At 42.6% G+C, this 16,201-nt stretch overlaps 1 protein-coding gene across 3 annotated transcripts in view; it reads right to left on the bottom strand.

The window, feature by feature from the left end:
* Positions 1 to 16,201, bottom strand: part of PPP1R9A (protein phosphatase 1 regulatory subunit 9A) — a 128,176-nt gene that overhangs the window by 45,034 nt on the left and 66,941 nt on the right. For all 3 annotated transcript variants that reach the window (XM_054384739.1, XM_054384742.1, XM_054384741.1), the window contains exons 2-4: positions 11,540 to 11,672; positions 11,043 to 11,163; positions 6,415 to 6,519 (exon numbers count right to left, since the gene is read on the bottom strand). In XM_054384739.1, coding sequence (XP_054240714.1) covers positions 6,415 to 6,519; positions 11,043 to 11,163; positions 11,540 to 11,672 — 359 coding nt within the window. The remainder of the gene's footprint in view (positions 1 to 6,414; positions 6,520 to 11,042; positions 11,164 to 11,539; positions 11,673 to 16,201) is intronic.

Raw genomic sequence — 16,201 nt, 5'->3', positions numbered from 1 at the left:
CCCTTAGAAGGAACCTTGCAGAGGAAAGCAAGAATGACAAAAGGATGCAGGAAGCATTTGAAGAACTGGGATTTTCTGATGGCCCTCATGCAAGACTCCTTCGACTTACTAATGTAGCAAGACTTCCCAGGACCACGTCCTCCTTTGCTGGGACCCTGCCTTTCCCAGAGCAGTGTGGACAAGAGTATATGTGAGGCAGAGAAGTGCACTCCCCACTGAAAGCTGCTGTCTTTGCTCTTGGAGGGACAGAGACTAAGCAAGTATGCTAAAAGGACAAAGTTTTCTCTGGAAAAGAACTGGATTTTCTCTCCTGTGAGTGTGCTCAAGAAAACATCAAGTTCCCTGGAGTGTACAGCTCTCCAAGTGAGCTTTCTCTGGAGAGAACATTAGGATCCCCTAGCACCCTTTTATGATGCTGAAGAACATGGGGAAAGAGTGGAGTCACAGAGGCTCAACATAACACAAGAGCATCAGGTCTGCTATTCAGCAGCAGAACATATGGGGAGAACACAAGCAAAATAACAAAGGAGAAGCTCCATGACAGGATGGGATTCCCACTGCCAAGCTGCCTCATCTTATCTTTTATGATTGTAGGCTCACAAACTTGAAGCTGAAGGATTACATCCTAAATGGGGTCAGAAGAAGCAAAGAACAATTAGTGATATTAGTCTGGCACTGCCCTCTGACTGATCCATTAATCTCGGAGCAGGGGCAACACTCCACAATATTGAAACCCAGCACAGAATTCAAAGGAAAATCCCTCCTGTAAATAACCAAAATCAGAAATCCACTTGTGAGACAGTGAGCAAAATTATAAAGACTTGATATTTATGTCAAGTGAAATAGCACTCCTAGCTGTATTTGCCAGATTGAGTCACGAGGACACTAATTCTCATCCCTAAAAACAGAAGCTGATTGCCAGCTGGGATTATGAAAGAATTCCCCCTCCTTCCTTTTTCTCCTAGGCTACTAGACTACATCTGATGGGTGCTGATTATCTTCCATAAACATGATCAAAAAGAGTAATTGAATTTACTAGCATTGGGTTGGGTTAATGACCTTCCGTTATGGCCTGACAAGTTTCTGACTAGTCCAGCACTTCAAACAATGGATAAAATAGCCATACATGTTTCTATTTGCTCTTCTTTCCCACCTCTCACCCTCACCAAGAACAGTTCAAAAGGTAAAAGCTATGTCTTGATTCCCCCTGATTCTCTACTGTGTCAGCCACAGACAGTCTGGATACATTTTTCTGGCTGAAACACTGCAAAAATCTATTCTAGGTCAATGACTTCCACTGTCAGGATCATTCAAAGTGTTCAGGAAGCTCGATGGAGGAAAATAAATCACTAAATATTGGTATCAAGCAAGCTGCCTGAAGAGGTATTGACTGCATTTATCACAAAGAATTAAGCAACAGCTTTAATGTCATTCTGTTCATGAATGTCCTTTCTTTGCAACTGATCTCTCACAATAAACCCTGCTACAAAAGCCAGTGTGCACTCTGGCTAGATTAAGGACTAAAGGATCCTCTCTGCAATGCTGGGGGTTATAAATGTGAAGCAGTGCCAGTGAAACCCATCCAAATCTCTGCACAGGACACCAGGTAGAAGAAAGGTGCCTGTGGTTTATGCTGTCATCACACAGAGGCAGTTCTAGAATATTAATTGACTATTAAATGGCAGACATGCTGGACTGCTTTGAGCTGGAATAGAGTTCATTTTCCTCCTAGTAGCCGGTTTAGAGCTGGGGTTCAGATCTGGGACAAGAAACAGCATTGATAACACAGGGATGGATTAGTTGCTGCTGATCAGTGCTCAGACACAGTCAAGGCCTCTTCTGCTTCTCAGGCCAGAGGGGTGTCTTCAGGGGGTGCACAAGAACTTGGGAGGAGACACGGTTGGGATAGCTGACCCCAGTTGATCAAAACCTGGAGAAGAGACAGCTCCAGGAAGAACTTAGAGAGGCCTTCCAGTAGCTGAAGGGAGCCTACAAGAAAGCTGGTGAGGGACTTTTTTACAAGGGCTTGTAATGACAGGACAAGGGACGACGGCTTTGAGCTGGAAGAGGGGAGATTTAGATTGGAGATTAGGAAGAAATTCTTGACAGTGAGGGTAGTAAGACCTGGAACAGGTTGCCCAGGAAGGTCATGGATGCCCCTCCCTGGAGGTGTTTGTGGCCAGGCTGGACAGGGGCTTGAGCAACCTGGTCCAGTGGAAAGTGTTCCCTGCCCAAGGCTGGGTGGCTGGAACTGGATGATCTCGAAGGGCCCTTCCAACCCAAACCATTCTATGAATCTATGATGTTCCAGACCATGCTCACCATGTAAAGCTGGAGAAAGAGGAAGGAATGAGGAGATGCCGGGAAGCTGGACTAGATGTCCTTTAAATGTCCCCTCCAGGGCAAGCCCTGCTTTCCTGGAGGTGGCTGAACACCTGCCTGCCCATAGGAAGTGGTGAATGAATTCCTTGTTTTGCTCTGTTTGTGCACAGCTTCTGCTTCACTTATTAAACTGTCTTTATCTCAAACCCATGTTTTTTTCTCACTTTCACTCTTCCATTTCTCTCCTTCATCCCACTGAAAGGAATAAGTGAGAGGCTGTGTGGGGCTGAGCTGCCATGTGGGGTAAAACCATGACACATGGACACATGCAGCTAATAATCACAGAATCATTAGGGTTGGAAGAGACCTCTAAGACCATCAAATCTAACCATCAACCCAACACCACCATGCCCACTAAACCATGCCCTGAAGTGCCATGTCTACACTTTTTTTAACTCCTTCAGGAACTTCTCCTGTGAAAGGAGGACTTGTGAAGCTGCCTTGTCTTGAATTAGATGAGGTGTGAGATTGTGCGTTGCCTACACATTTGGAGTTCAGCTGGGACACCCATCACAGAAACGGCAGAAGCTATTTATTTATCAAGAACCTTTTCCACTGCTCCTGCTTCCCACAGCTCATTAATGGCAGCTACCAAGGGAACAGTGTACCCAAAGGTCAGGGCTCCACCCCTTGCTCTGCCAACAGGCAGGAGCTGATGGCTGGGGGCAAGCAAGGGATTTTGCCCTAGAGGATCCTCTTATGCTGTCCCTAAATATCTGGAGCAGTTCAAGTGCAGAGGTGAGCACTGTCTGCCCAAGAGGGTGGAGACAAGAGATTTCTCCATCCCAGCTCTAACACAGGTCTGAAGTGGGAAAAAGGATTTGTCAGAAAACACTTGATCTCTCCAAAAGACAAGCAGCAAGCAGGGCTTTCTTGTCACACAGCAGAAGAAAAACAGCCAGAAAGACAAAACCACATCTCTCAAGTCATCAATATTAGCTCTCACTTCCTTTACAAGCATATGTTAAACGTTCTCTGAAGTCAAACCATCAAGCATCCTCAAATCCTTTAGGTCTAAAAACCAGCTGTCTGGAACCATTTCTGATTTTGATTACCTAAAACCCATCAGAGCCAGCAGAGCCTTAGACAACAGTGCAGGACTGAGCAGAAGCCAGCAGGAGCCTGTGGTACACAATTCATAGCCATCTCATCAAGTCCCTCTCTCAGCCTGGCACAGATCAAGATAAAAATCATGCATTACATGGCCTGTGTAAAGCAGAAGAGTAGTCTGAGGGCTTTTTTCTCCATGAAGTTTTAAATCACACAAATTCAGGGGAAGTTGTGCCAAGTTCTATCCCTTCTTTTCCTCTAATTAGACATCAGCATTAGTCTACAGATGCTGCTGCCCACACAGTGTGCCTATCAATTCTTATAAATTTGCTTTATTTAATAACATTTTAATATTACATTATATTGTAATTCCTATTATAATTTTTATTTTTCATTTAACATTATTTTATGAGTGTTTTTCAGTCTATTTGTGACACTAATGCACCAGGACAGTTCTCCCCTGAAAGATCAGTATCCTAAGCTGACTTACAAAGAAAAATGCAGAAGCTCACACACATCTCTCCTTGATAAATGAGACCTGTCAGAAGCCAATGATCCCAGTGCACAGGGTACACTTGACAATGTGACCTCAACAACAATGAAGAAACACTTTGGACAATCCACTATTTTGTGACAAAAGGGTTTAGATTGCAACCAGTCTGGCTGTAATTTCCTAACCAAGAGAAGATTCTGGGATCATTCCATGTGAAAACTGTTTTATGTTTCTTGCTACAAAGATCTTAGGGGACTGGACCATCTTTCTTATGAGGAAAGACTGAGGGGATTTGGGCTTCTTAGGCTAGAAAAGAGCAGACTGAGGGGGGATCTCACTAATGCTGATCAACACTTAGGGTGTAGGCGTCAGGAGGATGGGACCAGGCTTTTCTCAGTTCTACCCAGTTACAGGACAAGGGGTAACAGGCACAAACTTGAACATAGGAAGTTCCATTTAAACACAAGGAGGAGCTTCTTTACTTTGAGGGTAGTGGAGCACTGGAGCAGGCTGCCCAGCAAAGTGGTGGAGACTCCATCTCTGGAGACTTTCAAAACCTGCTTGGACATGTTTCTGTGTGACCTTCTCCAGGGTGAATCTGCCCTGGCAGTGGGATTGGACTCAATGATGTCCAGAGGTCATTTCCAATTCCTACCATTCTGTGATTCTTCTTTCCTCCAAACTCATGACTTTTAGCATGGAAGCAAGCACTGCATTCTCTAACGTATGCAATGATAATTACATGAACTAAGCCAATTATAAATGTATGCAATGCACACATTTTATGTGAGTGCTTTGGGTTTCCTTTTTGGAGGTCTAAACCATCAAACATAAAACACCTTTTTTTTTTTTTTAGTGTGTCCTGAAACACAGGAAGACATTTTTGTTTGTCACAAAGATTTTATCACTGAAGGTCCCAACTCTGCAGAAAACCTAATAAAGTCTCCTCTCATTTTTATAGTTAACTCAGTAGGAACCCTCACAGCATGTGTGAGCCCTGGCAGAAATAGCACTGATGTAACTAAAACTGTAAATGTTACACCAAAATATAGTCACCTGTAATTACACCACCACTTCTTATAACTTTTCTCCTAAATAACCTCTTTCAAACAAAACCTTGATCAACCACCCCCAATATTCTTTGCAGAATACACATCCTAACATGATTCCTTAATGTTGTGTGGGAACAGCTATGTAATTAGAGTGGAACTGTGCACAGCAGCCTGTAGCACCATCATTTGTGGGGGGCTGCATATTATTACCCCTAGTTTAGTCATGGTTCAAAAGAAGTCAGCCCTCGTTTCATGAATTTAAGAATTCAGCTGTATTCCCTAAGAAGGAGGTTTGAAAGAGAACCAAAGGGTTGACTGCAGAATGGCTGTTGCTTTGCACTATGTCGAAGATATGTGGGGATGAAATCTTCAATGAAATTAATAAACTGTAAACTATATTCTGTTTGATAAGCTATTACACAGAAAAAAAAATCTATGTGAGTGCAGAGGTTTTTAAATGGCAAAACAGTTAATTTCTAGGGAAACACTGTTCTTATTAGTTTATAAACAGTTTCCAGCGTTGCTCTGACATTAGTTCACAAATTGACTTGCAGTCTATGTCACATTTTCTAGCCTATAAATTATTTTATGGATTTTTACAGGGAAGCCTTTTAGTGAACCACAGCATAGGGACAACGAAAAACTCAGAGATGGTGGAGGGACTCAGGCTGCTCAATGAATTCATGCTGGGATGTTACTCTCCTAATTCAGTAGTTGTTAACACTGCATCAAGCACTCTCTTCTCTGTGCTAAGGTGGCATCTGAGAACAACAGAGTGCTCACTACCTTACTCCTCCAGCCTTACTGGGTCAGGAACGTAGCTAGTCTCCCCAATACAGAAGCAGAAAGGAGATCAGTGGCAGCATAGTTTCCCACTGACCAACACCCATGACCTTCATCATTCCAGCTAATACAAACAATTTGAGGTCCATGGAGATCTACATCAGTGAAGAGCTGTCTTCTGTGAGCAATTTCAGCTTGATTCATAAAATCATCGAATCATAGAATGGTTTGAGTTGGGAGCTCCAAAGGTCATCTCGCCCAACCCCTCCGCAGTCAGCAAGGACATCCTTCACTAGAACAGCTTGCTCAGAGCCTTGTCAAACCTGACCTTGAATATCTCCATTGATGGGGCCTCAACTACATCCTCAACTCTCATGGTGCAGGACTTGTTCCTAACACCCAAACTAAATCTTGCCCCTCATCCTATCACTACAGGCCTTTGTAAACAGTCCCCGAGCAGCCTTCTTGAAGGTCCCCTTCAGTGGTCTTGTTTTAAAAATCTAAGCCAAAATACAAATACCAAAGCTCATCCCTGTCTTGGGATAAAAGCAGAGAGGACACAGTGGCCAAAACTCTCTGATTCCACTTAAGCACATGGACACACCTGAGAAAGAAGTATCCAATCACAATTCTTTTTTCTTCTCTAATACTCACCTGACTTTGCCTTTTGTGTTTCTAAGAACAGTTGCAGCAAAATTTTGGGTAACACCAACCAGACTGATGCCATCAACTTCCACAATTTGGTCATTCACTTGGATCCTTTTGGGAAAAAAAAACAGAGAGAGAAATAATTTTGTGAATTCTTGGTCAATTTCCAGCAAAGCTTAGCACAGAGAGATCTTTTCCATTTGATTTTTAGCAAAGACTTTAAACAAACACTCAGGCATAAAATGACTGAGGTAAACATGAAAAATGCATCATTCCTTGCATGCAGACAGCTCATAAATCCAGCTTCATTACATTAAATTCATTCATCCAGCCAGCTTCCCGGTACAATTAATAGCATTGATCAGCCAGTTGCTTTCCCTGTCTATAAATGCAGCAACACAAACTCTTGAATATGTCATATGACTTAAATTAAAAGAGATACTCAAACAGTTCTTGTGTCATTCTTTCCTAAACCAATCCTGACAAACAGCATAAGACACAGCTCTGGTATTTCATGCTAATGGAAGAAAAATGTGCTATTTAACTCAAACAACCTGCTCATCTGGGGAGAAAAGACCTTGTGCATCAGACTTCATTGTGACATACTCTCTTAAAATATTTCATCAAACTTGCTCCAAAAGGATCAATTCCCAGTCTAAATGTGATTTTACTGCTCACAATAAGAGCTTGCACTGCTTTAATGAGGACTCTCTTAGAAAGCAAACACATATTTACAGCTGATATGCTTGTTTGATGCAGGAAAAGTTAGGCACAATAAAGAAAATGCTGCTTTTATCTGAAGCAAGCACTGCTGTGAAATCCCTGGAGAACAGAATGGACTCATCTGGATGACAAATGCTTGCAAGGAGGACTGACTGCTATACCAAAATGCCCTCTAGAAACACAGCAACTCCTGTCATTTCAAAAACTAAAATTCTATACAGTCATATATTTTCACCATACATAAACACACACACATATACCAAACAATCTGCAATTATTGCTATTCAAGTTAGAGAATTACATGGAATTTAAAAAAAGGTCTGCTGTCTGCATACCTTCTAAACTGCCCAGACTATACTACTCTCAGAGTCATACTCTCCTAGCTGTCTTCCTCTTTCTTGGGCATCCCCTCTCCAGTCCCACTCCCACTGCAGCTCTGTACCTGTACCCTACCCTACCCCTAACCCTCCAAAACAAGCCACCACAGAGACCATCTAGACCAAAATACTCTCACAGCCATGCTCTCTAGGCAGCCTTCCCTCCATCAGGAGCTCTAGGCTTCCTCTGGCTCTCAAAACTAATTCCAAACATGAATGAAAAATTAGGTTCAGGTTGGCAAAGCCTGGATTAGAGCTGTTTTAATTCCTTTTATAATTATTGAAACTGGTAATTCTTCTGACAGGTCTTTTCTAATGCTTACAACTCAAATCTCTGCCTGTGTGAAGCAGCACTTCCATAAAGCAAAAACTACAGAAGTGAACCAACTGAAGCTGAGCAACTCACGTGTGCCATTACTGCTGTGTGATGAACTGAAAAATTGAACCTGTGCAGAGACAACATTTAGAGTATTTTTCAAGTTAACAGCTGTGCAATGTTTCAAAACTGTTGTTCTCTATGTTATCAAAATAATTTCAATTGTGAATGACTCATCACCACAAGAACTTGAGAGCAGCAGCTACAAATGCACCCAAGAGAAGTTTTTGGTTTCCATGTTCACTCAGCTCACCACAAGCAGGCAGTGCCCTCTTGCAGCCCAGAAGGCAGCTGTGTGCTGGGCTGCATCCAGAGGAGCATGGCCAGCAAGGCAAGAGAGGGGGTTCTGCCCCTTGACTCTGCCCTTTGAGACCCCACCTCAAACACTGTTTCCTGTTCTGCTGTCCCCAGCCTAAGAAGGACACAGAGCTGTTGAAGTAAGTCCAGAAAGATGATTCAAGGGCTGGAGCACCTCTGCTATGAGGACAGGCTGAGGGATCTGCGGTAGTTCAGTCTGAAGAGAAGACTCCAGGGGGACTTTAGAGCTGCCTTCCAATACCTGAAGGGATCCTACAGGAAGGCTGCAGAAGGACTTATCATAAGGGTGAAAAGCAATAGGATAAGGGGGGAATGGTTTTAAGCTGAGGGAGAGTAGGTCTAGACTGGATCTTAGGAAGAAGTTCTTCAGTAGAGGGTGGTGAGACACTGGAACAGGTTGCCCAGGGAGGCTGTGGACACCTCCTCCCTGGGAGTGTTGAAGGCCAGGTTGGATGAGGCTTGAGCCGCCAAGCCAAGTCAAGTCAAGAGGTGTCTCTGCCTATGGTGGTGAGGTTGGAGTAGATAATCTCTAAGGTCCCTTACAACCCAAACCATTCTGTGAGTAAGCCAGGGGTGCTCAATCACTGAAAAGCCTCTTTGTCCAGATTTTGGGTTTTCATGGGAGGCAAGTCCTTCCTATCACCATTCCATCAGTTATTCAGTAGAAGATGGGAGTTATCCTACAGATATTGTCATGGTTTAAATTGTAGTTTCAGAAGAGCCTGGTTGAAGATTGCTGTGAGATTACTCAGAACATCTGATGCAACTGCTGAAATCTAGTTTTATTTTCTGTGAGGAGACTTTGCTTTGCTATCAATGTTAATGAATAACTAGGCTTTTCAAAGCTAATAGGAGCCTTTACAGTTGATGCACTTTATTGCAGAACTGGCTGCTCCTAACTGAGAGGATAACATATCCCTTTCCCAAGTGAATGATCAATCAGGTTCTCAAAGAGAAAATCAGAAGGCTATTTCTCAGCTGGCTGAACAGGCAGTTGAAAACCAACACAAATATTTGAATGGTCAAAGAAAGATGCAATTTTGTACAGCTGACATGCTCCTTTCAGATGCCAGCCAGGGAAATGAAAGAAGAGATTTATGATTGAAACATTAATGTCTGTAGCCCAAAGATGTGAATATTGATAGGAACAGGAAATACAGATCATCACAGAGCAACAGTGAGTGTCTGATTATCAACCAGAGAATTTCACACAGAATGCCAATCACAGAATGGCTTAGGCTGGAAGAGACCTCAGAGACCATCTACTCCAACCTCCCCGCCATGGGCAGGGCAGCTCTCAGCTAGACTTGGTTGCCCAAGGCCTCAGTCATTAGCTTAATGCCTTTTGGCTGAGCTCAAGCATACCTTTCAGAAAAACCTTCACTTGACTTTAAAGCAATGGATGAAATCATGACATCTTGAGGTGTCAGCTTCTTTATTTTCCTTCAGCATTTTTAAGCCTGTGAGAAATCAGTACTTGGCTTTCAATCTGGTATCTCATTGCCAAAGAGCTGTGAAGATACCTGTGAGCCCACTCTGGAAGACAGTTTACATCAGTAGTTTCAGACCAGTGTCATTAAACTTTGCAGTCCCCTGCCATGCAGAGGCTTCTAATTTCATTTGTGTGGTTTTCACAGCAGAACAACCTTTTATTTTTCCTGCCTGAAAACCTCCAGGTATTCCTCAATAAGGAACAGGTTACTGCAATACATTTTTCAGAAGAGAGCAACAACATTTTAGAGTTGATTCCTACTTCCTGTGTTCATGTTTGGCATTATTTATAACTATTTCAACAAATCAGTAAAGGCTAAAAATAGAAGGAGAGGATGCATATAGATAGACTTAATTGTTAATGTGTCAGATGAGGAATATTTTATTTGCATCCAAATTTACAAAGGGTATGAACTGGGACAAATCAGCAAATTATATAGGTTGGAAGATGTTTAAGATTACTTTCCACTATGAAACTGTTCCATAATAAAGTGTTTTTAACTTTTAATGAGAAACATTGGCCTGATTGTGGCAGGCACTGTGTAATGCACAGATAACTCCATCCCATGCAATAGGAAATATTTATTGGATGTTAAAAAGCAATTCTTTAATCTGCACACACCAAGCAAGCAACTCTAAAAGGAACCTGATTTTATGTGAGCATCATGTAAGACTACAAAGAGCAATTCATTTCTTTAGTGGGCAAGATTTATAGTGCATCTTCCTATTCCAACTGATTAATGTGCTTTCAGTGCTGTAGCAATGAAAACTAAACTCCGGAACAGAAGGCTAAGCACAAAAAGAAATAGAAACCTGTATTAGGAAACTTGAAAGGAGGTGTATTTACTAAGAGTTTAAGCATGAGGATACACTCATCATTTTCCTAATAAAATACCAAGCAGAACTCTTTTTCAGAAGTACTAAAGCTGGTTTGGAGCCAAAAGAACACCTGGGAGCTCAACTCCTTTAAAATCTAGACTACTGTTAAAACTGATACTCAGTTTGGAATCTCCAGCTTCACTCACACTGAAGCATCTGGGTTTTCAGTAGATACCAGCACACACCTTCAGCAAATCCGCTCTCCCTGAAGAGTTTAAACTCTGTGCACCAAACTGGTGTTTTCTCATGACCACATCAGGTACATGGACTTTATCAGTCAAATTTCCGAATTGTAGAGCTTTGAGTTATCACGACAAATATTAGGAAGGTTGGACTGGATGATCTTTGAGGTCTCTTCCAACTAGATGTTTTCTGTAATTCTGTGATTAAGCAAACAACACCTTCTGATGAAAATTGTCCTTCATAGTAACTACTGCTGGGCAAAATTGCAAATACTGAGTCTAGTTTACCTGCCATCTCTTTCTGCTGCCCCACCTTCAGTTACTGTTTTGACAAAAATTCCCAGTTTTTCCAGGCCTGCATCTGCTCCAACTCCCATTCCAATAATGCTTATGCCAAGTCCATCTTCATCTGTGAAAAAAGGCAAGTGAAAGCAGAAACATCTTACATTTGATTTGTACAGTTACTTGCTAAGTAAACATTTATGCTTTGGTTCCTCTTCATTTTCTATGCCAGTATAATTGATTTGCTTCCTTTTAAAAAAATCTATCCCACTACCATTTTAATTGCACACCAAAAATAAAACCTTTACCTTTATGAGGAATTTAGAACTACAATCAGGATTTTTACAATGGTTGGACTTGATGATCTTTAAAGGTCTTTTCCAACTGAAACAGTTCTATCATTCTATGAACACATTGCATTAAACACTGTGTAAAAGCACGTCTTAATGGAATGCCACCAAACAATTGTCTTAGGGAAGTAGAGAGGTCTGCAGACCCCATACCTTTTTCTAGATCAACTGGGAACAGCTCCAACTTTTCCACACGCTTCTCAAGCTCATATTCAGCTGATGCAGCCACTGGGTCAACTTCATCGTTTCTCCTGTCATAGTCTTCATTGGAATATGTATTGAAAACCTGTGAAAACAGACCAAAAATCATTCAACTACCCACTCCAAAAAAGACTTCCTACTCAGGAAAATCACAGGTTATTTAATTTGTGCTTTTTCATTCAAGTTGCAAAAGTCAACTGAGTAGAAACGATTGATTTTTGTTGTTTGTCATTATAAATGCAGAAGAGGAGCTTGAATGACTAAGTTGGCCTATATGTGTATTTAAAAGACTTAACTTATTAATAATGCTCTTATTAGTGGCTGAGGAGAATCTCATGAGGTTCAATAAGGCAAAGTATAAGGACTGGCACCTAGGTCAGGGCAATCCTGGATATCAATACAGGCTGGGGGATGATGAGATTGAGAGCACCCCTGCAGGAAAGAACTTAGGGTGCTGGAGGATATGAAGCTGGACAGGAGCCAGCAATGGGCACCTGCAGCCCAGAAGACCAGTGGCAGCCTGGGCTTCATCAAAAGCAGCATGGCCAGAGATGGAGAGAGGGGATTCTGCTCCTCTGCTCTGCTGAAACCTCACCTGGCGTACTGTGTACAGGTCTGGAACCCTCAACACAGGAAGGACGTGGACCTGATGGAGCAGGTCCAGAGGAGGACCAGGAAAATGATCAGGAGCCTGGAGCACCTCTGCTATGAGGACAGGCTGAAGGAGCTGGGGTTGTTCAGCCTGCAGAAAAGAAGGCTCCAGGGAGACCTAATAGCAGCCTGCCAGTACCTGAAGGGGCTACAAGAAAGAAGCAGAGGGACTGTTTGCAAAGGCAGTATGCACAGCCATGGGTATTTTTGACACTACCCAGGTTTATCAGTTCATCTCAGCTCTAAAGCTGCAGTTTATCATCAACTGCATTAATCTGATCATGTGTGCTACTTTCTATCATATTTCCAACATGAACATGGCCTTCAATCAGAGACTATTTAAACATTCATGAATTTTCCTTCAGGAGAAGCATGCTTTCTTATTTTAGAGGACAGAGTTTGCCAGTCTGATTCATTTAACCATCCACATTTGGCAGTATTGAAAGCAAATAAATTGATTTAGCACAGGACTTTGGTAGATCAGGAGCAGAGTTGGACTTGATGATCTTAAAGTCTTCTGCTTGAAAGTCTCTCTACAGTCTACCTTCAGGGAGGAGAGGAAGCTCTGAAAATGCCTGAAATATTTCAGACACCTTTTTTAAAGAGTCTTTTCTCTGTGATGTAGTCTTCATCAGAGTCAAAGGGAGTCAGTGAGAAGGAGCTGACACAGGCTTCCTTCAGCTTTCCTGGCTTCACACTCCCCTAAAGCCTGCATGGGTATCAGCTGTCATTAATGCTTCAGCAGGGAAGCACCAGGGAGACAAATCTTCCCAAGGAGCAATTGCAGGGGTGAGACAGATGGGAATTAGACGGTTGCAATATTGAAAGAATTTGATCATCTAACACCAAACCCAAGCCTGGGGATTCCCTCAGGTTTCTCTGCAGGAGAAAGATGTGTTTCAAGCAGCCCATAACTCCAGCTAAAGGAACTACATAGATGAGATTAGTTTCTGAAATACTACAAGTATCTGGGCTCTGGACTTCTCCATCCCAGAGAGACCTCTTCTGACATACATACAGAGAGCCAGGAACAACCGTTGCCATGCACAAGCAAACTGTTCAATTTGCTGTAACAGAAAATATTAACTCCTGAGATTCCTGTTGACACTGCCAAGCAGCACTCCTCTTTCACAGACTTTGGAACATGAGATATCTGCAGGTGTTGGGACCTTATTTCAATAAAGCATTTACAAAAATCACACCATTTGAGATACAGCCTGCCTCACCACCACTGCCAACAGCAGATCAAAACCAAGGGGAGAGAGAGGGTGTCCTGCAGCTCAAGAATGAGATACACCAAGTGACAGCAAACTCCTGCTGAGAGGGAATTTCTTGTAGGCTGTAACTCTGACCAAAATAAACTCTGCAGTTGCAGGATGTGAACTTTCCCATGCTGCATCCATTTAGGGTCCAAAACCTGTTAGAAACAAGTGGGACTGTAACCCTGTCCCACCACCTCTTCATACTTTTTAAGGGATCTGAGAACAAGATAAGCTCCTTTGGAAGCAAATTAATATCTATATACTTCAGAAGCTATAAAAATGCACTGCTGGTCTCATATACACTGAGGACTTTTTATTACACAACACAGATTCATAGATTTATAGAATGGTTTGGGTTGGAAAGGGTTTTGAAGATTATCTAGTTCCACTACCCACCCAGCCATAGGCAGGGACACCTCCCACCAGCCCAGCTTGCTCAAGGCCTCATCCAACCTGGCCTTGAACACCTCCAGGAATAAGGCAACCACAACCTACCTGGGCAACCTGTCCCAGTGTCTCACCACCCTCACTTGAAAGAATTTCTTCCTAATTTCCAGTCTAAATCTGCCCTCCTCAAGCTTCAATCCATTCCCCCTCATCCTATCACTACAAGCCCTTGTAAAAAGTTCTTTTCCAGATTTCCTGCAGCCCACTTCAGGCACTGGAAGGCTGCTCTAAGGTCTGCCTGGAGTCTTTTCTTCTCCAGGCTGAACAATCCAACTGCCTTGCATCTTGTGTCCATCTTTACAATCTTGACCTAGCACACCAGGAAAAAGTACAAAGTGAAGACTGAGCAGTTTCCCATGGGTGTGAGTCTCTGCAGAGTAAGCTTGCCCCTTGGAGCAGTAATCCTACTCATGTGAAACTTCAGGAATATCGTGCCCTGAGAAACACAGATGACAGGACTCATTTCTTTCTTTTCCACACAGGCAACGAATTATGCCTCTAGGCTGTTGAAGGCAGACATGACCCTAAAGCAATCCTGGAAAAACTCTGGCTGTTTTCCCGAGGCAACCCTACGATCCCAAGCAATTCACTCATTGGCAAATAACAACCTACTTCAGCACAAAAAGCTGCAAAATATTGCTGTGCCTTTTGTTTATTCAACTCATTCCCCATGCTTTGAGCATGCAACCCTTTGTATTTATCTGACTTATGTTGTGCTGGAAGGGAATCACAGTCTCTCAACTTGATTATCCTGAAAGGGTCACCTTGGCCAGGTTGGTATCAAAACACAGCTCACATGGCATTCCCAACTAATTCTTTTTGCCATGACCATTATTGCAAAAGGGAAATTCCCAATACTGTCCTGTTTTTCTCTTGCGTTAATGGAACATGGTACATGATTTTCATTGACTTCTGTTTGATGAGTTTTGCAGACCTGGGTCTAAATCTTCTTGTGCAGTGAGTTGGTTTTTGTAAATGCAGCAGGTTGGAAGCAATGGTATAATGGATGAAGGAAGGACCAGGGAGGTGACTCCCCTGACTCTTATTGTTCATATGCAAATCCCAAGGAGATTTTTTCAGTTGTATGTAGTTCACAAGTACACTTCATATGTAATTCATTCCTTTGCCATTTAACTGGAACTTACTGACCAAAAAAAAAAAACCAAAAAACTTTTTAGCTGTTTTAAATTGTCTATTGCCTATTTTTGGTCCAAAATCTATAATTTAGAAATTGAGAATAAAAACTGGGGGGAAAACCCCTTGTATTTTTCATGACAGTAGCTTGACAACTCCAGGGAAAGGAGCCAAGAACCAAGTTCCACTGTCCTGCATTCCCATAAATGGGATTCCTCAGGGTTCCTCAAAAAGTCTCTCCTGCCAGGCTTCTTTCAGATCCCAGACAGGTTAGCAATCTAGGTCCAGCAAAGGAACATGTCATTGCATAGAGCAGGGCAGTACTGACCCTTAAACCTCAATGGCTTTGGCTGACTGGAAGCCCTGGAGCAGGCTGCTGTCTCTGTCTCTGGAGAGATTCCAAACCCACCTGGACACTGCAATGCTGGGCAACCTGCTGTGGGGTGACCCTAGCAGGAAAGTTGGACTAGATGATCTGCAGAGGTCCCTTCCAACCTCTGCCATTCTGTGACTAGAACTTTACCCCTGCCTCAGGACAAAACAAAAGCATCTGCCTACACGTTAAGAGTGTCTCCATCCAGCAGAACAAAGAAGCAGGTGCAACAAGAGCATGTTGATAGCCATGCTGTACAACAAAAACTATTAAAATAGCAACAAGAACATTTAAGGAGAAAATTTGTTTCCAATGTGACAGCAGATATATTTTATCACTCTTTTGGCAAGCCCCTCTATTGCCAAGGTAACAAACTGGCATGCTCAAAAACTCATTGTATCTTTGAAGAGGCAAATAAGCAAGCAAAGGAGAACATCTGTAGTGAGCCAAGTTTGACAAATTAATTATAACACAGCACAGCCTCGAGTCTGGACCTCTGGTGTCTAAATAAGTTTGAACAGAAATGGAGAGCATGAAGCAGAGTTGCAGCTTCAGTACCTAGCCATTTCTTCCCAAATCTGGTGCAGTGTTTCTCCCAGATCCTTGCACTGCTGCCAACTTACATCCTAACTGAGGGTGCTATTTTTCTCCTGCCTTCAAAAATATGACACATGAGCTGGCCAAGAGTAAATACTGCTTCTGGTACCAATTAGTACAGACTACCATACAGTAGCAATGTCACCATTA

The sequence above is a fragment of the Indicator indicator genome, chromosome 11, assembly GCF_027791375.1.
Source record: "Indicator indicator isolate 239-I01 chromosome 11, UM_Iind_1.1, whole genome shotgun sequence".
Classification (NCBI taxonomy): Eukaryota; Metazoa; Chordata; class Aves; order Piciformes; family Indicatoridae; genus Indicator; species Indicator indicator.
The sequence above is the reverse complement of the archived record's forward strand: the minus strand, read 5'-3'. Positions and strand labels throughout refer to the sequence as shown.